Source organism: Dermacentor variabilis, chromosome 5 (genome assembly GCF_050947875.1).
Source record: "Dermacentor variabilis isolate Ectoservices chromosome 5, ASM5094787v1, whole genome shotgun sequence".
NCBI lineage: Eukaryota > Metazoa > Arthropoda > Arachnida > Ixodida > Ixodidae > Dermacentor > Dermacentor variabilis.
The window spans coordinates 34338423-34354209 of NC_134572.1; the positions used below are offsets into that span (position 1 = coordinate 34338423).

The 15787-nt window shown below is 45.8% G+C and overlaps 1 protein-coding gene and 1 non-coding gene across 2 annotated transcripts; one reads left to right on the plus strand and one right to left on the minus strand.

Annotated features, from left to right (window-relative positions):
* Positions 1-1954: 1954 nt before the first annotated feature.
* On the minus strand, positions 1955-15667 carry LOC142581838 (facilitated trehalose transporter Tret1-like). The gene is made up of 5 exons (XM_075691285.1): positions 15321-15667; positions 13110-13333; positions 10512-10780; positions 6186-6458; positions 1955-2339 (listed from the first exon to the last, which is right to left on the minus strand). Exons 1-5 carry the CDS (start codon positions 15640-15642, stop codon positions 1991-1993), a joined length of 1437 nt encoding a protein of 478 aa, XP_075547400.1. The 5' UTR covers positions 15643-15667; the 3' UTR covers positions 1955-1990.
* Positions 7218-7401, plus strand: LOC142583760 (U2 spliceosomal RNA). The gene has a single exon (XR_012828647.1). It is a non-coding gene; the product is annotated as a U2 spliceosomal RNA (small nuclear RNA).
* Positions 15668-15787: the final 120 nt, after the last annotated feature.

A 15787-nucleotide genomic window follows, 5' to 3' on the forward strand; every position in this document is an offset into this window, starting at 1 on the left:
TAAGCCTTCAAAGCGTAACGCCTGTTCCCAAAATGGAGCTGAAGTACCTCCTTATATGTAGCGCTATACCGGAAATAAGGTTTTCAGTTGAATTATGCGATTGACTGGCATACTACAAGGCCAGGCTCTAATTTTCTCATTTTTGCAGAGATAGGTAAATTAACACAACTATATATTGTATCATGCAAGTTCATCACCTGAAACAATAAATACTCGATGTTGAATGTGCAGCGGCCAGGAACGTTCAAGTGGTTTCCGAAAGAGATTGCTTCGAGGTTTCAGTAGCTGGTACTCTTGAGCCTACCGAATGCTATTAGCTGCCGACCCCTTCTTGCAGACAGCGAATTATTATGATGATGATGATCCTCTTTTATGTCTTATACCCATTATTGTTGTTATTATTGCATTTGCCCTCCATGGGGATGGGCCGGAACATGAGCATCGAAGTAAATGCACAAGTGCAATATTAAGGTAGAAAGTAGAAGAGAAATTAAAGCGCGCAGATCAAACGTACTGTACAAATCTAAATGAAGCAAAGCTTCTTTGACGCACACACGCACGCACGCACACGCGCACACGCACATACGCACACACACGGCGAAGCATGCACGTGAATAATATTAAATTGGCACGCATTTCCCCGCTCGCTCAACTGTCCATGTGTCAGTCCTGTAGGACGACCATTTGGTAGGTAGCGTACGCAGCAGTGAGTGGATTTACTTTCGAGCAGCTTCTCGCTTCAACGACAACGAAGCGGCGAGCAGACGGTGCTCAGGGCACACGCCTCACTCTGCCACTTTGGCAGATCGCTTTCAAGATATGGGCCCGCGCGTCCCTCTTCAACGCTAAACAAGCCGCGAGAACACAGCGCGGTAAGCTATCAGCACTCGGAACACTTTTCGGCATCGCAGATCACTTTCAAGGTACACCAGCCTGCTGCCGCGTTGTGCACAACGCCCTGTTAAGAAATGTTTTACACGAAGTGACTATGAACAGTAATGCTTATGTAAGTGTATGTGCCTTTCTCATTAGCGAGCCGCTCCGGAGCATCAATCAACGAAACTTTCAACATTGGAAGTCGGTTTATGTAACTTTTAGTATTCGCATTTACGGGTGAAAAATAAAACCCTTCTTGGCTGCCGATATTACTGACGCTAACTTTTCTCCTAAAATTCATATTTGGTTGATTTAAAGGAACACGATGTGTAATTAGAGAAAGTAAACCTGACTGGCAATCAATGGCTAACATATCACCTAGTCAATGTTCCTCGTTACGGCGAACCAACATTGCCTTTTTCAGAGCCGCGTCTTCGACCACTGAAGGATAGACTGATTATTGTATAAACTTTCCAAACTAGGCACACGTAAGGAAGGCTTCGCATATTTGACAATTAAAATTGGGGTAAATGTTTGCCGATAGTGAGCAGATTTTCAATTGACGGTATTTCAGAGACTCCCGAAGGGCAAAATGTGTTTCTTGAAGGAAATTATAGAGGGTAGAGCTCTGGAAAGCGCGATGTGTGGAAAGAAAACGTTGCTCTAAATATGTCCAGCAGTCTTTTGAGTTAGCCCGACAAAAGTAGTTTCGGACAACAACACTATTCGCATCAATAACAAACAATATCGACAAGAACACAACTTTTTAAAGATTATGATAAAGGAATGCCTCGGGGAGTACGAAATTGTTTCACATGCACATACCAAGGCTATATGCAAATATGTTCTCAATTTGCAAAACTGGTACAAACAGTCTATCGTACTAACGTATGTCTGATGGAGGACAGAGACCAAGATTCTGTCATATACAAGTTTCTAAAAGCCACGCTTCAGTTTATGCGTAAGCAGGAAAAGTATAGGCAGAGGATCGATCGGAACTCAGAACAATAAGATAGGCAGAATGAAGTCGGCTATTGTTGGCACATTAAATTTACCCCCCCCCCCCCCTCCACCGCATGATATATACAGAAACTATAGTTTTCCTCGTCGGCCATCACTCGTCTTTAGCGATGTCCACGAGGGAACGGCCCTCTGTCTCGGGTATGAGGGCGATCGTGATGCAGGCAGTGAGCACATATACGAGGCAAAACGCGAGGAAAGTCTGTCTGGTCTGCATGACTGCCAGCAAGCTGTCCTCGAAATGCGCCATCAAGAACATGACGACCCAGCGCGTCGCCCAGATGACCGCGGAGCCTAGGTAGCGCATTCGGAGCGGCACCAGTTCGCCGGTCAGAAGAGGTGGCAAATGGCACAGTCCTAAGGAGTAGCCGAGCACCAGGGCAACGATGGACGCAACGCCGCGCCAGTTGGCCGGTTCGCTCCTTTCTTCTAGAGTCCACGTGCTGCGACACACAAACGCATAAGCGCTCCATACGCGTTTCGCTGCAATTTGCAGCCTATACTGAAAGCATGAAGGCATGTATACTATATATAAAGGGTGTCCCAACAATCATGCACCAAGAGTTAAAGATATGCAAACGCTTGTAGCTGGACAGAGCCAAGGTAATGTTGTTTGCCGTCTGGCATTTCCCGTCTTTGCCGTTGTTGCACCTAAATATAGAATTAGTCACTTATTTAGTCAACTTGTTTAATATCACAATTAGATTAAAATCGTCAACGAGAAAATTCTAGAGCAGCCTGAAAAGCTCCCGATACAGTTTCCTGTTGCTTACTACATGCTACATAAATATATTTATTCGAGCGTGAAAGAAGCCGGGGAATACACGCAAAACTGCCGCTCGACTGGCCGCTCGAGGCATATTGGGTGTATTTGCGGGCTTCTTTCACACTCGGAGAAACATCTTTTGTGGCATCTTTCATGCAGACCGGCTGGTGACGTGATAATGGAGGCCTGGTACCCTTTCAACCAATAACGAAGATGGGGTAATAAGAACAAAAAATGAAGCGGAAACATGGCCGTGGAGAAATTCAGAAGAAGAAATAAATTCTGAGTCAGTTGGTATACACTGGACATGGAGGCTAAACAGCGGGGAAACTAAAGAAATGGGACCACACAAGAAAATGACGCTACGCTATTCGCAACAAGTCTTAGTTCCTCAAACATACAATTTATTCAAAAAAATGAAGCTGCTGAGTGCATGACCACATCTGAAAGCTGGACGTCTGTTTGGCACCTTTTCTTCAACTACATATATAGTGCAAAAGCTCTGCAAACGTATACGAAGGATTGCCCCAGCTCCGCACTGGTCTTAATCACCAATAATTCTGCGGAGGAACATATACAATAAATATGAATTTTGCAGCGAATGTGTGAGTTAGCTGCGTCGTTTGTCTGACTCTTCTCGGCCCTCATATCTTTGACGATTTGGCCTAAAGCATGAGTACAATCTGAGTTATTATAGTTTCTGGCATTCTAACTAAATTGGGCAGCTGTGTACGCACGGCTAGAAAAAGTATGGTGTTTAGCGCAGTGGAACGTTGCAGTGGGTTCTGAGAAACGCCGTGGGGAGGGCACTCAGGAGCAAATTAACTTTGAAGTGAAAGGGCGATCTGTTGGTCTATCGACAAACAAGGCACGCTCTATAACAGTCGCCGTTGAACATGTAAAAAAAACCGCAACTTCCGACACATCCTTCTGTAGCTGCGATACCGCGTTGACAGAGGGCATAAATTCCAATCAATAAGCTTTAGTGAATTAGGAAAGCTTCGTGCTTTTGTCAAAGAGACACAAAGAGCAGGTACCAAGTGAAGAGGACGGAGGAGGCCAGCGTTAGCAACAAAATAGCTGTTTAACAAGAACAGACCTTAGTATCTAGAGTAAAAGTTTATGTTGAAAGAAGCTGCGTTTGGTCATGCCATTTTAGTTTCTGATGGCAACCCTCCTTAATCTCACAGGTGATGGCCACGGCAAAACGAGACTTGTCATCGCGGTATATATAAAATTGATTAAGCTCTGAAGCGCCCAACGTTTTGCACAAATTTCTAAATAAGAATTGACGCGACATTTAAAAAATATCGATAAGGAACGAAAAAGAAAGTGAGAAATCGAAGACCTTTAAAGGAACATTAGCAGCCCCCTATTAAGAAGTGAAGCAAATTTACGAACGTTAATTCGCAGTCTTTTGCGGTCCCTTCTGTTTCTGTCATTTTTATGCACTGAAAAAACTCTGAGTGAATTCTGTAAGGGTATTTTCTTTCCAGTCTAGAACGTTTGCTTAATTGACTTCGTATGCCTCAATGGGTTGGATGCTGCTGAAAGCATGGTTCCTTTCTGATTTCTTCTCTCAAATATTTTGTGTTCTATAGATAGAGTCAAGTGACTAATGTTTTAAAGAGCCTAAATAAGGCGTGCCTCGACTAGCATTGATGGTCAGCAACTGAAAGAAGCAATTGAAGTAGCAATATCAAAAAGGTACAGTTAAATATGAAAGTAAACGCTCCACGCTAATAGATTTCCGAAGCGATTATCCATCCAACAGATGGATAAAAAAGTAGCAGATTGTGAATATATAATATTTTGAAAAAGAATCTAATAATTGTTTGCTATACCATTCATATTAGGTGTGTGCGCTTACTATTCAAAATGGCCTGATATTTTTCCGGCTCAGAAATAGGGGAAAGCCATGAGAAAGCCAGGTGCGAGTGGTGATTGTTCGGAATGATTCTGCTGCAGGGGAACCATTGTTGCTGCAGAATCAAAGCAGCAGAGAAGAGAAGCAGCAAATGCGGCTTAAGCAGCTGAAGCAGCTTAAGCAGCCTAACACCGTAACTGCAAAGCCACCATGGCGGGTAGAAGCGCCTTGAAGAGGTGACACGCCGCCTGGCGCCATCTCTTGAGGAGACGCAAAACCCGTGCTGCAGAACTCGCTGACCTCTGCTGTTCAGTGCTCAGCGCCAAAAGATGACAATGAAGTATATGGTGCCCTGTATCTACCTTTTGAACCTCCGCTATTAGAAATGACAAATAAAAGTTAAGCGCACAAGAGTAACAGTTTCTGTGGTACAGCGGTTATGAACAGCAATAAGGTGCCTCAAACAGGCTGGCCAACGTTTAGATAGGAGGACCTGTCTTCGTCAAAGGCGGCCTGGTCATCCTCGGCATGCTAGTTATAACGGGTTAGTATCGAGTGACGTCACGTGCGGTTGTTGCCGGTGGCGGCTTTTTAGAGTTACAGCTTGAGTTATATTGAGAACAAACATTAGAAAAACTCGGAAGCAATATTTTTTAAAACTTGTTTGGGCAGTAGCTGGCCTATGTGATGCGGTTTTGTACAAAGGGCTGGCGGCCAGAGACCACATTTTTTAGGTTTTTGCTGGTTGCCCAGATGATCTCGTTTCGTTCTCGCAACTTGCCCGGATAACGGGTCTGGCTTTTGGCCCCGGTCGCCGACTACGGGAGTTAAAAGCATTTCATGCTTAAGAAACAATTACTTGGAACTCGATGTTGTATGAGAACGTTGTTATTGAATATACATGCTCAATTCGCTTCCGAAACTTCACAGTGCTGATGCCCCTGATAAAAATTATTTGCATCAGCTGTCGATATTCGCCTTCGCTTAGAATTTTTCTCACGTGGCTTTTTGTCCGAATTGTGCAATGCTTATTGATGCCTCGGCGTTCCCGTTAATGGGCATTTCGTAACCGTGGAGGAGAACCCTAGATGTACTTAGCCACAACGTGTTATGTCACCCATGACACTTCTTCCATTATATTTCCTTCCTATATACTAAACCTATTCTACGGGGGATCCATACCAACGCCATACACATATAAACACCGACCTAAAAAAACCTCGCTGCATATACACTGGAACGTTTCATTAGAGACTGCGAGAAAAATCTTGTTAGCTGAGGGCTGCGGACAGCTACCTGTTCTGTCACGGATGCCTCAACTGTATCGCCTTAGGTGGACATTATGGCCATTGGCCGGCAGACTTAAATAATAATATGTCCATCAAACAGATTGGCTAGAATTTGCTCTGATACGAACAATTCTACCATAACAGCCTTTTGTAATTATGGGCCTTGGACTATACTCTATTGTAGAAAGCCAGTCATCAGCACAAGGCATTATGCGGGTGACCGTGTCTCGTTCTGACCAAGCACAGTGCTGCGCCGCTACGGCGGTTAGACGAAAACCGCTATTTATGGTGGCATGACCGTTGAGCAATCAGAAAAGAGTCTACATATTTGAGAATCTGTTAGGAGACATCACAGTAAGGCGCATACCTAAACAGCAGGTATTCTAGTGGTCCTAACGTAAAATGTGCCACGGTGACGAGAACAGCAGACGCCCCCAGTAGCCACCGACGACCGACCAGGTGTGTATGCGCCGCAGACATGGTAGCGAGACCAGTTTGACCGGCGAGTAGAAGCAATGCAACCACGTTCCCGTAAGAAATTCCAGTCAGGTAGCTACTGACTTGCAGGGCCATCGGCTGAAACAGCTGGGCGAATGACAGGTTCTGCAGAAGGAAGAGCAGCAGGCAGGCAGACACCATCCTGCGAAGAAGCGGGTAGCGATTTGTAGAAGACTGTTAGTTCTGTGATCCAGCCCTCTCGAGAAGGGTTTGAGGACACAGGACACAGGCCTCTACGACATTTCAGTCATGGGCTCGCGCCCGAATGTGGAATGCGCCAACGGAGTGACCGCGACAGCGCAGCCCAATTCATATACAAATGTGGAAAAAAAAGGAATAAGTGCACTCATTTGGCCAATGGCCAAATGGCCAATACCGATGGAGTATTTATTTGTCGGAGTGCCTCCTTGCTCGGCCTCAACAAATTTGACAGTAAGGTTACGTGCACAAATTTGTAAATTTCCAGAAAGCTGAATACAAGGCTGCCACAATATATGTAAAGTCGAACTGCTAAGAAGCTGACCGTATTCATTCGATTGTAATGAGAGTTTCTTCATGATTTCGTTGCTTGAACTCGAACGTCGCGTTAGATTTGAACAATGGCGAAACTTACGATTTAAAAACAAAAGAAAGTCAAATGAGCCATTTTACTATGAAGGTGGATGACCAGCAAATCTTTTTAGCATATGATACAGAGGTGACACAGAATTTCGGGCACATGTACGGGCTCATTTAACATACCTATATAACTTCGCGTGGATGACGGAACCACCGAACCGAGGAGCCGGAGGGAACTAGACATGCTTGACGTTTCCACGGGACCGGCACCACTCGAGAGCGGTAGGAAAGGAAATACGCACGCGCTCGGAACGCCTACAAAGAGAGGGCGGTGCGAACGTCGATGTGGCCGACGTGGGTCAAAGTGTACTATCTGTTCTTATAAGCTTAGTATCAGATACGGGCTCTACTTAGACCCAAGATATTAAACTTACTTTTGCAAGTTGGGGGAGTGTGCTTGCAGCTTGCTTCACCTCCGCCACAGGCCGGCCCGGTATTATGCTATCGTCGGGATCGGCACATTGTTTTTGGTCTACGGACATCGATCCGCTGCAAAACTAGCCATATAGAGCTGCGCTGTAATATACTAAATTCCGCGATTTTTAACGTTATGTTCCGACTTGTACCTTTATGTCTCTATTCAATCCATAGACAAGTCGACCGAAATGAAAACTTTTTTGTTGGAATACTGGTGTTACGGTTACGGTGCTGCATTACCCTGTGGCCTTTCGAGCTTCTACGTTCGTTCGCAACGTTATGGCGACGCAGAGCGTTCGGTGTGGCGACCGCTTCGAGAGACGAGTAATTTTGATGGCCGAGGAGTTGGGAAACTCTGCCGCGGCTCGGCACAACGACGGCAACGATTCTCGGTTCGTGGCACCAATGGCCCTTGGCCAATGCTGGGCGGATCGGAAGGGGCTCGTTGTGACCTGGTTCTGTCCTCGAATGGATGGTTGTGCGGTTTTTTTAAGAGTACGAAATCTCAATCTAGCTAGACAGCACGGATTTGATTTGATTCTCGACCGATCATTTTCGCGAATAGTTTCGCTTTCCCGAGACTAGGCTCGTTTCGGCACCGAACCCCTCGAAGTATACGGCCCACAGTGCTCTTGGCCTTGATAACGAGCTTGGCACAGCGCCATAAACACTTGTCGGGGACGCTTTCGGTGCTGAATCACGCGTAATTTGCCAAAGGGATTGCCCTAGAATACAGCCCAAGGAAAGCTGCGTCTCCTTCTCAGCCGACGATGATAAGCGAACTCCTTTCCGAACTGATACCTTGAATGAAATCCCCCTTTCCCTTTCCGTTCCTGTCGCATTATAATCGAAGTTTTATTTTTGTTTATTTCGCGGTCTGAATCGTCGACCCTCGCGTTACAATCGTGGTCGCGTTACATTCGAGTAAGTACGGTACGTGAAATATACTGTAACGCTTTGGCTGAAGCAAAAGAAGGAGGAAGAGGAATACGGACTCACCACATAACTGTTAGGGATGAGGCGTGTTTATTTACAGAAGATGGATAGAGAGTCTTGAGAAATAGCCCAGCACCGGTTTCGTTCTGCGCTCCATACCAAGAGATCCGTCGTCCGCTTCCTCTTTCCAATGCCTAAATAATGACTTTACAATGTTTTTGCCATTTGTGACAAGTAAATTGTCGTGATAGTCTGAATGGGTTGGACAGATTACGCCACCTATAGGACAATGTCGACCTTGTTAGTTACACGCGGTAGTCTCGCTAAAGCATACAGGACGGTTTCACTGTTACCTGCTTATTTCACGGTAAATAACTGCATTTCATCCAGTACCAGTGTTTACCATATGCTAGTTTGTGCCAAAATTATATTCGCTATAGCAATATAAACTGCAGCCTCATAAATCGGAATATGACCTTCCCAGAACATACCCTTATCACAAGCGGTACAGTAATACACCAAGCCAGCAAATGTTCGCACCAGAATAATCGCGCATTGCCTATATTTAGTAAAAACGAAGAAATCGTTTCCCAATGGTGCAAGCGTCTGCTTACTCTGTAAAGTTTTCGAGATCACGTAATGAGATAGTCTGCACCCTACCTCCTCTTTGAAGACTGAGGCGACACATAAGCACCCGGACGGCACCATGACCACTGGGATTTTTCCTGTGTGCCCGGTCTCACACTTTTGTTCTCCATCAAAAGCCTTACCCCATGACCTCAACGTAGAAGAACAAGGCTTAGCGACAGAAATTTGGTTGGTCGACTACGCTGAGTGCTTACTAAAGCGAACCGTTGAATAAACACTGCAGAGGAAGAGTGCAGTGCAAGCGATTTTTCGGTGTTTTGTTTCACTAAACACTTACAACACGCGGTACTAATAATAAATACCACGTTAAGGTTACATACCAGTTACAGGAAGCAAACATCTTGCTTTCTCGTTGTCCCACATCAGGTAACCTGCGGGTCACACTTAGCTGGTGCCAATTGGCCAACATCTTGAATTCAGGTGTTATACATATAAAGTTTCCGCTCCACCAAATATTTTCGTTAGATTTTTTTCTTGCTAGATAGAACGAGCTCCCATTCTTCCTTTAGTGCGAATAGCATTTCTGACATCGTGAGACGAGTTTTATTTCTGGCTGTTGCTCGGACTATCTAACCAGAAATACTGGCCGATGTAGAAAAGAGTCATATCTAAAAATGCTGGTCGATACCGAAGGTCGTGCAGTCTAAATGTACCACTGAGTACGTGCCGCTCTTCAATGGGCCGCTTTGACAATAACTTGGCTCACTTGTGCCACTGGGTATGCGTGGACTCCTCTGCAGTGTCGCTAGATGGCGCAGCGTGTACAGAGAGAAAGGTGAGAGAGGAGCTTGACTGCAGTACACACCTCGTACATTACGCGTTTCGGCTGCTCGCATACGATGCAGATGATGCATCATTGCAGGTGAGTTCCGGCTTTCTCTGCGAACCCTTCCGGTCTTTCCTGACCATGGCTGCTAACCGGGCGCTGCTGCTTTCTTGACGAATAACTCGCACGCCGGGTCAGCACTACCGTCCTTACCGGACATATAGGTATCCAGGCTGCTGGCCTTGTTTTCTACAAAAACACTCAGTGATAAAACAAATAATGCCGAAATATCCTCATTGCAATGAATAGACGTCATCTAGAGCATAATTACTTGATTAAAGTATGCCCTTCTGAACTTTCCATGCCTACTTTTCAATCGCACATATTCTTTTTTCGTGCCAACTCGTGCCGACGGCAGCTTTGAGATGATGACCACATGTGGATGATAATGATGGTGATTTCTATAGTAGGGCACGTACCTACAACGGGAGACTGGCCAAAAATTAGACGGTGCATTGAAAATGAATGAATGGAAATTGAAGAAAAATATATGATGAGTAATATTGCGTAGGGCACGTGCGCAAGAGTACATGCACGCGTGCCAGTTTTCTTTGTGTCAAAGCTGCAGGAGTTGAGTGGTCAAATTTATAGCATTTCATTAACCGCTTTATGAAAGCTTCGCTTGACATAGATTCCATTAGATGCGTTGGATCTACATATCTCTTTTTCCCATCAGTTGTCAATTATGAGTGAATAGGCACTCGGAAGTTCACGGTAGCCTCTACACGAGCAGATATGACTGATACCCACCGGCTCATCTTCAACCACTGAACTGGAGGATCGACCTGTCCACCCTTTTTCTGCCGTAGCTCGGGTGGGAGGTCCATGCCGTAGAGACGAGAAGCCGCGATGTTGGCTTCCTGGCGACGTCCTTTGGCTGCCAAAGAGCGCGGAGTCTCGATCACGTAGTGCTGAAAGACTAACACAGCCAGCGGCCACAACGTGCAAAGGCAAGCCTGGAACTCCCACTTGATGCTATCGAGAAAGCAGGCTGTCAGTGCTCCTGCGTTCATTGCTACCTGCACGAGCCAGAGTAAACAATATTTCTTGATAAACTCGCACTATATGACTTACCGCTAGTCTGTTTCGTCTGCGACAATATCGGTTATTTTCGCACGCACATCTGGTAGCTATTTGCCATCGCTAAATAAATCAGAGGCACATAAATTTTCTTGGATGTAGCCGCTAGCACTAGGGTTGTCAACCATCTAAAATTTTGTGAGACTCCCAGATTTCACATAAATATATTGCTTCTCAATTCTGTACCACGTTCAATGTTCAAAATGTAAGTCTGTTCAACCATAATAAACAACGTGTGAGTTTAAAACAACTCAAACATGTTCAGCGTTGCTCTCTCAATATGTTTCTTCTGGATTCATAAGCAACGTACAGGCGAAGAGAATTATCAATAATGTAAAGTTGGCGAGAGAGAAAAGGTGTGTGGCGGTGTGTGTGTAACGCGCAATGTGATGGCTTTAAGTGACAAAATAATTAAAAGTAGTGTGCCATATAGAGGACAATCCTACAGAAGAGATTGTGCATTGTAAGATAGACTGGACTACATAGTTATGCGACATGCGGTTTTTATAGTAGTAGTGAGGGCCAAGGACGAGTTAAATGAAGCCAGAACTCCAAAGCATATACCTCCCCCTAACACAAACCATGCTTCCCGCCATCCTGACTTCGGCTACTCGATAAATTGCAGTCATAGCTTGGCTGCTGTTGTTTAACCGAGTAGAAAACAACTTGGGTCACAGGAACGAGAGAAAAGCGACAATAACGAACAGAGAAACGTCACCAATAGAAAAATGCTGGCTCTCCCGTAATCGAGAGCATGTGTAAGCATGACATGGATATCGGCAAAGAAGATCGGTTGGAGTAATTACGACGATTACTCATAATCATTTCACAATCACAATCATCTCACAACGTGCCGCGACGCGCCGGACATCGCCGGCCTGGTCACGGAGCGTGGCGCCAGCTCTCGGAGGAAGCGGCGCAAAGCCAGCGTCACGGATCTCACGGTCTACTGGTCCTGAGAAGAGCACAGACAACCCTGTCTCAGCGCCAAAAGATGACAGTCACGTGTATGGCGCACTGTATGTGCCGTTTGAACGTCACCATCGGTAATGACGAACACAATATCAGCGTACTAGAAGTTACAGCTTGAGTCATATTGTGAGCCAGCATTAAGAAGAACTCGGAAGCAATATCTTTAGTTGGGCCGTAACTAGCGTATGTACGGTGGTCCTGTTCAATGGATTGGGGGCCAGAGGCAGTATTGTCTTAAGTTTTGACTGGTTGCCCGGATAATTTCACGTTGTTCTTGCAAAGATGCCGGGATATTCTCGTCCGAGTGCCCGGATAACGGCTCTGGCTTTTGGTTCAAGGTCACTTGAAGGCCGCCGACAACCGGAGCTAAAAGCATTTCATGCCTAAAACTGATGGTATCGGCTGCAGAAAAGTGCAGGAGCAGACAACAAGGGCATCGAATGGAAAGGAAGAAGTGAAATTAACAAAACGGGATAAAACAGCTTACTGAAGAAAGGAAGAGGCGGAGTCGCGAAAGAGGCGTCGAGCGGAACAAGAACGCCTTCGTTACGCTGCGAGGAGTGGTGTAGAACGTCAGCAGTTACGGCCTCGTAAATGCGAAACAGCGACGCTTGGTGGCTACGAGCTGGCCGAACACTACACCCACAAGTGCACGAGCGGGAAACGGCACAACAACGCGCGGTGATCATCAGCATTAAGGAATGCGACGACCATAAGAGCAAGAAGTGCGATGGATTGAGGCGGTGGGATTTTCTTATTGCGTCTCGTTATTTCTAGACGCGCAGTAGAATAACGTACGCGGGCGTCGCACTGGATAGATTAATTATGCATTCGCGTCGTCTTCATGCGGACGTATCCCCTACATAAAAATGTTTGCGTCAATATGTTATTTTTGCGTAACCGTGTTCCATCCATACGTAAACATTACATTGCATCTGCGTGATCATCATTACGCTTGCATAAGCTTTCCGTAAACAGCAAAGAAAGCTTTGTTTATAACCAATCCCTCCCCCCCCCCCCGCCCGATGCGTGGGATCCGACGATATCTCTGTATTAGTTCTTAACGTTGACTGTTAGAAACAACTACTGGCTCATGTGAACTACTTCTCGAATCTATCATGGCATTACTAGAGTTACGGTATGTAACTGCATATGCTCACTGCATATGCGCCGCGCATTCTCGGTTTCTTTGTCGCTGTTTCACGAAGTGCAATAAAGTGGAGACACATTACAGCGTAGGATCACGGTTATCTTGTTTTTGTTCAGTTGTCCCAGGTGTATAATTGAGTCACCAACCTCGATCATTCCGCCGAAGAACGCTCTTTTCTTGGGAGGAGACACATCGGTCACATAAAGGCTGGTGCAGCAGGCCAAGGCGCCTAGCCAGAGTCCGCTCGCGACACGGCTGACCATCAGCATGACGACGCTATTGGAAGAAATCAGGCAGATCCAGGCACAAACTAGGCCAAAGGCAGACATTAGTATAGTCCTTCGGTGGCCCGTCAAGGGAAGCAGGATCCCTGCGAAGCCGAAGACGTGTACAGATTACATTGTAATAGAAAGAGCCACAAAATTCTCTCGAAATACTCAGCAAAAATGGCGTTGCACGCGTTACAATTGTAAGTTTATCGATCTAATTAACTCACTAGTCATCTGCGCATTATCGATTGCGCACAGTGGCAGACAAATCGAGAATGTATGAAGCTTGGTACACCGAAGGGCAGAAGCCTCAGCAATATACAGTATAGGGTGTCCCAGTTGACTTTAACAAACGTTTCAAAATATTCCAAGGCACTCTACGAAGACGCGACCAAATCATGCTAGCTATTGTTAGGAGCAAGTCATTCCATCTTTTTTTAAACCGAAAGCTTTACCGGCCGCGAACTTGCAATTTCGCCGTTGCCATGTCCGAGGAGGCACATGACGTCACACCGCGTTCTTTGTCACACCGCGTTCCTCGTCGTTGCGCTCGCCTCCGCTCGCTTCGCCAGCTGCGTCGCATGCCTGATAACATGCCGGAGAATTGAAAAGGAGAGCTCGCGTGCGCCGCAACACAGTTGAGGCGGCAGTATGTTTTGTATTCTGCTTAATGATGTAACTAATACAGATTGAATAACCAATTTCGATATTATTAAATTCAGAGCAACACTTTCAATGAGACAGCTGCAGAGCGCTCTAGTAAACGTCTAACTAATCAGTGTTGGACTTCCTATCTGTTACGTAATCATTTTTTCTGCTTCCGAAAGAAAGCGCGTAAAGTATGAAGCAAAAGCATGTGGCATGTCCTGTTGTGCGTCGTGATTACAATGCTCTCAAATAATACGCTAAGTAGGAACAAATGACGCATTTAGCCTGTATGCTACGACTAAAACAGTTACATGGTAGCGATGCAGGCCTCGGTTGCGCTATTCGCGCAAGTGATGTTTTGTCTTGTGGCATGTCATGATAGCGATAAGGAGACCACGCACGACACAAAGCCGAATAAGCGGTTCGTTCATACGCGGCACGTCTGACAGTACTGCATTCGTGGCGCCCATTTTAACATGGCTGTGCTTTCTTTTTTTCTTTGTCTTTTTCATATTTGGCGGGCGTTCTTTAATAAGTGGTAAAGGTGATTGCATAACACGTATGAAGTTAGGAGGGGCTGAATTACCTGTTTCTATAAAACGCTCCCTCATTTTCTCATTGGAAGCTAACATTTGCAACGTTAGTAAATTAATCTCGAATAATCATGCAATTAAGCAAAATGATAAAAAGAGCTTGACTTCCTCCGCATAAAACAGCCTACAACATACATTCGGTCATGTCAAGCTACGGTGCTCCGACATATCTTTATGCCTTGGGTAAAGTTAGCTGATTAGGTTAGAAGGAAAAGTGCAGACGTAGTCCTCTATTGTAATATTTGCAGAAGCCTTTATCTTAGGGCGTTTGTAGATGATGACATGCCGAGATAGATAATTTGAAAGTAGCGTTGAATTGTGCTTAAAAATTTTTAAAGCGGCTTCTTTATAGGTTTTACGCAAAGTGAGTCAAATTACGCTGCCATTTACCCCTGTACTCTCCTCTTGACTTCAACCCTTTTAGTTGTTTTTTGTTTCCCTACTTCCCTTAAAGGCAATCAAACTAACGTTACCGGAAGGTCGGCATGCAGATACGGGCACAAGAATTTAAGGAACCGAAAGAAAAACAAAAAAGCCGTTACTTCGTGTGTCCGCGTTTTCACGTGTGCGTTTCAGTGCAACAAATATCTACAACGAAGTTTTAGAAGCTAATACGTGGGGTTTTACGAGCCGAAACCACGATCTGATCATGAGAAACGCCGTAGTGCTGGATTCAGGATTAATTTTTACCCCCTGGGTTTCGTTAACGTGCATCCAATGCAAGATCGTGCTTCATAAAATACCTACCCGACTTCAATTATCGTTTTTTCTACACTAAAACTATCACCACCCTCTAGCTTTCTTACGGAACTCGATTCCTTTTCTACAAGCGCAGTTTTTTCCTCACCGGACAGAAGTGCCCCTCCAGTTGCACCAAGCAAGAGGACGTCGGCCGCCCACCGGTTGGCGGGCGCGGTTTTCTGCAGCTGATACCAGGGCTCGAGCTCGATGAAAGGCATGGCTGCCGACGTGTAGGACAGTGTCGTGCCAGCGGCGCACGATCCGAGGCAGACTACCAGCATGGCGCGCTCGTGCAGACCGCAGGGCGGCGGCAGGTCGATGTCGTCGAGAGGTGAGCCACCCTTGGCAAGCGGCCGCCAGCGACGCAGTGCCGCCATGGCCGCGTTGCTTGGCGATGAAGGCGAGTATTGGCTCCCATCGCTACTCATTCCCGAAAGCGGCGTCAGGCTACTTGCCATGCTGCAAGGGCGTGTAGTAATCTTAATTTTCGTGTGATACTTTAGTAGTGCAGGAAGAGGCTAATTCAAGGCCTCAGTCACATTAAGTATCTTAATCTATGGTACAGTCAGGGCT